The following is a 9,803-nucleotide window of genomic DNA, read 5'->3' on the forward strand; positions in this document are numbered from 1 at the left end:
GGCAGAAAATGTAACAGTGCTGCTAATTCTCAGTTTCACAGGGTTTCTCTGTTCGCCCGTCGCGTCTGCTTGCTGAGCATGATGAGAGACAGACAGACGCTGCATCTGAACCGCTCACGTGTGCCACCTGCTGGTTGTTGTTGCACACTGCAGCTACTCCTGGATAAATTATTTCATCCCTATCACTGCAGACGCGGCACTGAACTGAGTTATTATTATAGTTAACATCAATTTGGTAACATGTGGGAACCTCTGCTTGTCACTTCAGATAACAATGTTTGGGAAGGACGACACAGGCTATTTCCACATATATAATTAATTAGGCTATTAATTCACGTTACGAACTAAATAATATATCACACATTTTTCGGATAAAATATATTTAATGTCTAAATGAAAAGAAAAAAAAATATTTATATATAAGCCCGTTTATTTATTTTATTAGATCCTGTGCTTGCATAATGTTGGGTTTTTCATTTTTAATAGAATGGCCATTCTAGCCTCTTGGCTTTTATTTTGACGTTTTTACACTTCACTTCTGCTTCCTGTCTGTCCACCGCCCCACTGTCTGTCCCAAATGAGAAATGAAAAAAAAAAAGCACCGTCTTTTGAATTTGGTTTTCTGGTTTTTCGTTTGGAAACAATAAAGGAATAGATCACGTGCTTTCGTTTTTCGTTTATAATGACAAAAAGGAAGAAAAACACGTGCTTTCCGTTTTTGGTTTCAAACGCAAAAACCAATTGGCTGAATGACCGCAGATCTGTTTATTCTTCAATCCAAAAAGGAATAACGATAAAACGAATTAGCAAAAACCAAAAACAGGCCGTTTTTGATTGGTTTTTCGTTACTTGATTCTGACACCAGAAACGGTTATCAGTTTTTGTTTTGAAACAAATAACAGATTTACCATTTTTTTGGTTTTTAAGTTACAAATGAAATACGAATTATCCGATGATACCTGGACCGGTTCCGGGTCCCATCCCGGAAGTAGTAGTCATTAAATTTTACTGCGGAGGGGTTCCTCCACTCAACACCAACGATCTTTGTTGTAGGCAGGAAGTGGTGCGTTGACAGGTTACATAAGGTCGGTGAGCGGTGGTTACTGCTATTAATTTTAATATCTGCACATTAGTAAAAAATATAATCTGTCCTTCAATATGTCCGCCAGAAACCCAGGGACGAAGCTCGGTAAGTCTTAACGCTAGCCGGAAGCTAATTCTGTAAGTTAACTTAGCTGTAATGATTGGTTCGTTAAAAAAACACGTGTGTTCATCTCCGTTTTACTGTTATTTACCACAACTTTGCCTTTCACTGGAATTAGCTAACCTTTAATTAACAACTGTATTTTACCTTGCACCCATTTTCACCTTTCAGCGTTAAATAGAAATGTGTTTTATTAAAAACAAATCGCTAAGTTCAGCCTGTTCGTTTAATAAGTCACTTATTAAAGGTAACTGACCTGCTTCACATGGAAATGTTACTGTTAACCACTGTAGCATACATAGGCTACTGTAACACAGACATAATGTCATTACATAACATTTATAATAACTTAGAAACACTTTTAAACAGGCCCTGCGGGGTAAAGGTCACACACAGTGTCAGCTATATATCAGTTGCTACCTGCACTTTTATTATAACATACATACAGGCAACATACAGTTAAATATGATGTGATATGAGTGCTGGGACTACAGTCAGGACCCCTCATGACTGTGTAATTTAGAACTCATGACTACTCTTCTCTTCCTGCTCAGCTGACAAGTTAAACCCTGCTTGAACCTCAGCTCAAAACATCTCTGACAAGCTGTGATGAATTTAGCACCATGTTAACACATGTCAGTAGCTAACTTGACTTCCACACACAGAACACATCAGTCTCTGACATGTTGTAATATGTAAGTGGAGGTTAAATACATTGATTCAGTTACATCAGTTTCTTTGCCAGTTTTTCATGTCTTTACTTTCCCTGTCAAACAGTGGCTTGTTTAAAGTCCAGTTTACACACTGGGGTAGATGTTGGATGTTAAACATTGAATATCAGTCCATCTATGCAATACACCAGACCGCAGGTGTGAAAACATTCTCCAAATCCTAGAGTGAGATTTGAATTTATACGCACATCATTTGTTCATTGCTGTTTTGTGAATATCACTATTTGTGCTTTGCCGAGAATAACATATTTGTATTCAGGCACACCCCTAGCAGAAACATTGATGATTATATTGAATGCATCAAGATTAACCTTATTGATTTTCTCATCTGACCACATATCCCAAAATGTTGGACTATTCCTTTAAATCACTGCCTCTGTAAAATAATTACATTACTACAAAGAGTGTCAGTGGAAAGTCAAATGCTGTTTCAGAACATTTTGCAAGAGCAAGTACTGAAAAATCCTGAAAAATCTTTGGAGGGCAAAAATACTTATACACATGTATTCGTCTGTGTTTTCTGTTCATGTGAGTCAGACCTGGAGAGGATATTCAAAGTGAGAGTGAACACACAGGCTGTCCTAAAGAGAGCTCAGCACATCCAAGGACAGAAGATCGCCAAAAAACAGTGGCAGGTAGAACTCTCCTTTCACCTGCATCCAGTGTGTGTTATTCTGTACATAATGGGAGATGATGAAGTACAGTATGGGACTTGAATGTGAAGCATGGAGGTCTGCAGAGGAACAGGACCTCTTCATAAAGACACAGAGAAGAAATGTCAAATTCTATTACAGATCCTTAAAAAATAATGTGCAGTCCTCTGCTTTATATACAAGAAGTACCCCTTTGCATTAAATATGATAATTGTGTCATATTGGAAATTGCTGTGAACATTTAAGATGCTAAAATAATAATTTGCATCTGCAGCAATTTCAATATAGGTCATCTGATGAATATTATACATGGAATTATTATTCTGCTGTGTTTTCTCATTCCTGAATATTTTCCATATAAATTCATTATGAATAATTATCTTTTGATAATACAATAAACCATTAGTCTGTAAAATGGCGAAAATAATAACAAATCCCCACAGGGGCTGCAACTAACAATTATTTCATTATTGATTAATGTAGTTACTCTTTGGTTAACATGTTTCCATGACTGAAAGTGATGTCTCCAAATGTCTTGAAAACTCAAAGATATTGAGTTTACAAAGTTTACACGTTTCACATTTGAGAGGCTGAAACCTCAGAATGGTTGGTCTTGGTAACTTAACACTCGACTCATTAACTTAATAATGAATTAAAAATGATTGTAAAAGTTAGGGCTGCAACTAACAAATATTTTCATTATCGATTAATCTGTTGGTTATTTTCTCAATTAATTGTTTGGTCCATAAAATATCAGAAAAATGTTGATCACTCTTTCCCAAAGCCCAAGGTGACATCCGCAAATGTCTTGTTTTGTTAACAACCCTAAGATATTCAGTTTACTTTTATGGAGGACTAAAGAAAGCAGAAAATACTCACATTTAGAAGCTGGAATCAGAGAATTCGGTTTTTTTTCTTAAAAATGATTCAAAATGATTAATCGGTTATCAAAATTGTTGGCAATTCATTTAAAAGTTGGCAACTATTCAATTAATTGATTAATCGTTGTAGCTCTAGTAAAAATTGTCATTACCTAATTTTCTGTTGGTTTAATTGATAAATCTATTGATTGTTTCAACATATATTCACAACTGTGCAGTTAGCATGAGCAACCATAGAAAAGAGCATCACATACAGAAGATTAAACAAATAATTACATAAATAAGCATTTATATGTCTGCACCTTTATGCATAATGTGTGTGTTGTTTTATTATTTTTCTTTATTCTGTGCAATTGTGGCACATGCACTGTGTCCATGTCTGTCAATAAGACGTGTGTGATATGTATAAAATAGCAAGATAGTCTAAGGAAAAAGATGTCACACTAATGTCCACACTATTTGTTTGACAAAGCATTTGACAGCACTGAGATTTAGCTCTGAATATGAAGACAAACTAAAGTATTTGCCCTGATGTTAGGTGCCATGTTTTTGTTTATCCTGCAGGCCGCCTGGCTGCTGAGGGCTGTCACATGTATTGACTTGACCACTCTGGCTGGAGATGATACACCGTCCAACGTCCATAGGCTATGTCTGAAAGCCATCCAGCCTGTCCGATATGACCTGCTCAAGGAGATGGATATGCACGACAAAGGTCTGCTGCTGCTTTACACACCACAGACAGACCAGGGTTCAGTCACTGCAGCTGACAGTTAACAGACAACTTTGTCATCTAAGGGATAGCTGATTATGAGAGCAGTGTTCTAAATCACTGAGCCAACAGACATTCCCAGTAATGAGAGGAAAAAATCTCCATTTTGATGATGAAAATGTATTTGTCTCAAACTAGAGCTTGAAGCCCAGAGATTTGTACATCATTAGTGAAAGAAAGACTAGTTTAACATGAGAATGAATGATATGTGTAAAAAGTGTTTGAAGGAAGAGAGAGTCTGTAAGTTTAAGAAATTGCAGTCAATGAAAACATGACAGGGACTCTATCAATTAAGGTTCAGATCTCAAAAACTGTTAGTCCTATGTGAAATGTACTTACATTTTGAGAGAGAGGAGGCTTGTGGCAACATAATGAGGCAAGATATGTGCTTGAGGAGTTAAAATTGTGGGAGTGAGAGCAGTTTAGAAAAACATTTCTGGTCTAAAATTATCTGTGCTCTCCACTGTGCCTGATCACATGACACACTGGTGAGACCTGAAAAAATCTGAAACACCCCTGACTTTGGGCTTAAATTGCTGAAAAACTACAAAAGATATCACTAAACAATCTGATAACTTTGAAAATTCAAAGTTTTGTGAACTTTTTACAATTTGAATGGCGTCTGTAGGATAAGGGATGTCTGAGCAGTTGAGTGTCAAAGTGACCAAGGTTCCAACTCAGTTGAACGGATCGTTCCATTGACTGCCATTATAAATTTTAATGTTTTAAAAATTATATATAGAATCACTGTAAGATGTTACAATAAAGTAAAATACAAGCAAACATCTGTTGAATGAGCTGCACAGATTGACAATTGAACGGTTTTTATAGAACAAAGTATGCAGCAGTTGAAAGGAGCCAAAAAATGAATGGAAGACGGAATAAGAACTAGAAAATGCAATTTCTGTAGAAATTATATGTGATTGCTGAAAGCTGAAAGTTGTATTACTGGAAGCTGAACACTATTGAAAAATCTAGCAAGAGTAAAATCAGCCAGAGGTGGAATTGAACCTACACCCTCATGTTAATAAGTCAGACATGCTATGCACTGAGCTAACATGTCACCCAACAATGCCAGGCCAGACTGTGCAAGAAATGTATCATTTGCAGTCTCAATAAGCAGATTGACATCACCTGTGGACACCTGCGTTTTTTCACCTTCAACTCTACTGAGTTCTGCCCTAAGCAGGGTAAGAACTCACAATCTTTAGATCTGAAAGGAACTCTAATGTGACATGAGCTTGAACCACTGGACTCCTCAGACACACTTTATGTAACAGAAAAAGATGTGTTTAAGAAGCATTTCAATGTACATTTTAGGTAATAATATTAAAGAGAACTCAAGTCAAATTGAATAATGGTACATGATAGCAGCACAAGATTTTAAGCGGGACGTCTGAGCAATTGAGTCTCAAAGTGACAAAGGCTCCAACTCAGTTAGACAATTCCTCCCATAAACTGCCATTATAAATTTTAATGCTTTAGAAAAATATATAAAACCACTGTAAGATGTTATAATAAAGTACAATACAAGCAAACATCTGCTGAATGAACTGCACAGATTGATGTTTGAATGGTTTTTATAGCACAAAGTATGCAGCAGTTGAAAAGGGCCAAAAAACATATGGAATGTGGAATGCTTAAAGCATTCACACTAACTAGTGTGACATCTGCAATTAAAAATGCACACCTGTCTGACACTTCAACTATTTCCAGGGTTGAAATTCTAGCTACAGATGTTTTTGAAATGCTGTTAGAAGATCTAAAAAAAAAGCTGATGTTATGTCTATAGCAGTTGATGAGTCCACAGACTAAACTGACACCGCACAATTGTGCATATATGTTCCGAGAGGAATTACTCGGCTTACTACCATTAGATGGACACACAACTGGCGAGATCAAATTTCGTCATTTTTCACAGACATTGGTCTGGATACAGAGCATGTGTGCATGCTTGTAATGGATGGGGCTCCATCTATGGCAGGGAGAGTGAGTGGTTTGGTAGCACGCTGGTCTGCTGTTGTACCTCAGATGATGTCTTTACACTGCATTGTGCATCAGACAGTGTTGTGCGCAAAACTAAGCATAGAGCTTAAAATGACAATGGACAGTGTGATGGCTATAATTAATTTCATTTGCTCCACATCAAGCCTCCAACATCACTTATTCAGACATGTCTGCTGAAAATCATGATCTGCTTTTTCACAATGATGTTAGGTGGCTAAATAAAGGCAAAGCACTGAATTGTTTCTATGATCTCATAGAGGAGATCATAACTTTCCTCCAAAGTAGTAAGCACAAAAGGGCGGAAACACACCGGAGTCAAATGCTGAACGACCACTTCATGGCCAATGTCTGCAGTCTGTCTGCATGAAGTCTGCATGACTGATCTAAATTTGAGACTACAGGGAAGAGACAAAACTGCAATTGATCTTCTGGAACAGACGTGTGCATTCCAAGTCAAACTGGGTCTTTTCACAACTGACTTGAGCACAGGCAGGATGCTGCATTTTCTGAACCTATGCAAATGCATTGCATCACCCACATAAATCACTGATGTGATGACAGATTTCATTGCAAGGTTGAAAGAGAACTTTGCTGATCAACTGGATGTATTTGCTCCTCCCGTAGAGGTGATGGGCTTTGCTAGAGACCCATTCCCACGGATTTTTCCTCCACAGCAAACGAAGTGGTCCCTTCCATTTATGAGGGGAAATTCTTACTCGAACTTGTTGATATGCAATCATCCGTAACCTTGGGACAGGAGCTTCGCACCAGTTCCCTAACGTTAAGAAGGTAGTGATCGTTGTGCTCAGTATATTTGGATCAACATACACATGTCAATCAAGCTTTTCACACATAAACTCAATAAAATGTAACTCTTGTTGCTCTCTGGCTGACACCAATGCCTTTGGATTGCCTTGACATCTTACAAGCCAAAAGTCACTGCTGTCGCTCAGAACAAAAAATGTCACTTCTCCCACTAAGAAAATCATGTCAGCAGTGTAACTGTAGCCTACTTCACAACATAATGTGGGAAATATGGGAAAACAAGTGTTGGGCTGTGGCTACAGGTTTGGCTATCAGCAATAATATTATCAAATTATCAAAGATAATTATTAATTATTAAAATCAATAGAAATTATCAATAAGTTAATAATAACGGAGCACCACCCTGGGTTCAGGGAAAAAGATAGCCAAATTCAGTCTTAGCTAAGCTATCAATTTGGAACTCTGATTAACAATTAACTCAATATCTGTAACCAAAATTACCATATCAATAGCTAGTTAGGGTTGAAGGATTTTGGAGTTCTTTGCAGAGCAGAGATTGGCAAAATTCACTCTTGTGCAACATTAAACAGACAGCTTGTGTATCCAAAAGCATTTATTTAAAAAGATAAAAGAGCAAAACACACAATATGTAATATAGCTAAATGTATCTATATACAGGGATGTGTGTGTGTGTGTGTGTGTGTGTGTGTGTGTGTGTGTGTGTGTGTGTGTGTGTGTGTGTGTGTGTGTGTGTGTGTGTGTGTGTGTGTGTGTGTGTGTGTGTGTGTGTGTGTGTGTGTGTGGAAAACAACAGCGAGATGGCTGTAGTCACCTGGTGACTGAGCACACGGCATGCAGACAATATGGCCAACAAAGAAAACTACACAGACAAAAGGCCAGGCCATGTGGTGTCTTGAAACTGCATGTCCTCCCAGAAGCAAAGTGTGTAAAGCTGGGTTTTAAATCCCTTAAGTGTGTGGGTCTCTCTTGTGGGCCAGTTGGTGTAGGATAAAGGTGCCAAGTTAGAAAAAGGTTAGTTGCATGCAAGGCCGAGTTACTGGATGTAACGTGTGAAGCATAAACTAAACTTAACTTAGCAGTATGGCTATTCTATAGCTTAGCAATGTAAATGCATCACAACAATAGAACTCAGTGGTCAACATTAAACCAAAATCAGTATGTGTGCATGTGAGAAGGGAGAGGGAGAGAGGGAGATACTGGTAAAGAGCGATAGTGTTATTAGGGCCCGAGCACGAAAGTGCCGAGGGCCCAACGGTCCCTGGCACTAAAAGTGCAAGGAACCTATTGTTTTTGAAGGGATTATTCCCAGGCACTGAAAGTGTGAGGAAACTATTGTTTTTGAAGGGATTATTCCCTGACACTGAAAGTGTGAGGAACCTATTGTTTTTGTAAAGATCATTATAATAATTATTATTATTATTATTGTTATTGTTTCTATTATTGTTATTATTCCCCCACGCCATTGCATTTTTGAGTGGCTTAGGATGCTCGAAAACTCACGAAAATTGGCACACATGTCAGAGCTGGCTGTTTTGGGACAGTTACTTTAATGTTCATGAAATAGGATGGGCTCATTGCTCTCACCATTCTCAACACAAAAGATATTTTTCAATTTTTTTTGCCCAACAGGAAGTCAACCATTTTGGATTTCATGTGTCAATTTTCATTTTATGAACACGTTTGAGGCCTTTAGGATGCATGAAATCTAACTAAACTTTGCATATATGTTTGGACTTATGTTTCAATTAGTATCAAAATAGAGCTTAAGTGTGGCATTTAGGCTCTATGGTGCCCCCTAATTACTTTTAGCATTTTTGAGGTTCAAGGGGTGCTCGAAAACTCATGAAGCTTTGCACATGCATCAGAAGAGGTGTAATCTGATGGATATTGGTCTTGGGCATGAGTGTGGCAAAATGGCTCAGGGGCGCCCCCCAGAAAATTTCAAAGTGAAAGCCCCTACCTTCAATTTTGACGTAGATTTATGAAATTTGGTAGGCAGTTGTACCTTCTCCAGACTTGAAAAAGCATCTTGGAGCCACACCGTAAATCCAACAGTGAAAGTGAAGCCATTGACAAGCATTGTATTTTAATGAACTCCTCCTAGAGGACCTTTGCAGTGCTAAATTGCAAAGCTTTCTGGTTTTCATGGAATGCCCTTGGCATGATGTGCTGGACAGTTTTGCCCAAAACATTGCATGATGTGCTGGACAGTTTTGCCCAAAACATTTTTGGGGCATTAAACAAGAAGTTGTTGTAACTTGACTTTACATTGTCCATTCTGCCCCAAATTTCTCATGCTTGATAAGAGTCTAGGCCTGAACACATCTACATGTCAATATTGAGTCATGCTCATAGCGCCACCTACTGACCACAGGAAGTCATCCTTATGTGACAAACATCATCTGATTTACATGATGTGGTCCACACATGATATACAGCAACATGACTTATAATTAGTGTTTGTTCTCTAGTACTACATAGTGGACACAGATAGTGATATTTATCTCCTTCGTGCAACGTCTGATGAGAGTGCAGGTCTGAACACATCTACATACCTGCAATAAAACCCTTCGACTGCGGTGCAACCCCACATGGTGTGAGGGCCCAATCATTGCTGCTTGCAGCTTTAATTTGTTAGTGTTATTGCCACTTGTTAGGTTTCTGTGCATTTACATCATTGATAGTTGTTTTTTTATTCTGTTTCTGCTCTTTGTGATGTGCCTGGGTCAGATGTCACCAAAAATATTTTTTTTATTTTAGAAGTGAAAAAAT

At 38.0% G+C, this 9,803-nt stretch overlaps 1 protein-coding gene across 1 annotated transcript in view; it reads left to right on the forward strand.

Annotated features, from left to right (window-relative positions):
* The first annotated feature begins 1,007 nt into the window (after positions 1 to 1,007).
* The window catches only part of dera (deoxyribose-phosphate aldolase (putative)), a 20,880-nt gene continuing 12,084 nt past the window's right edge, over positions 1,008 to 9,803 (forward strand). Inside the window, exons 1-3 of the mRNA XM_067581253.1 lie at positions 1,008 to 1,189; positions 2,473 to 2,570; positions 4,034 to 4,181. Coding sequence (XP_067437354.1) covers positions 1,159 to 1,189; positions 2,473 to 2,570; positions 4,034 to 4,181 — 277 coding nt within the window. The 5' untranslated portion in view covers positions 1,008 to 1,158. The remainder of the gene's footprint in view (positions 1,190 to 2,472; positions 2,571 to 4,033; positions 4,182 to 9,803) is intronic.

This window comes from Thunnus thynnus, chromosome 23 (assembly GCF_963924715.1).
Source record: "Thunnus thynnus chromosome 23, fThuThy2.1, whole genome shotgun sequence".
NCBI classification, from domain to species: Eukaryota; Metazoa; Chordata; class Actinopteri; order Scombriformes; family Scombridae; genus Thunnus; species Thunnus thynnus.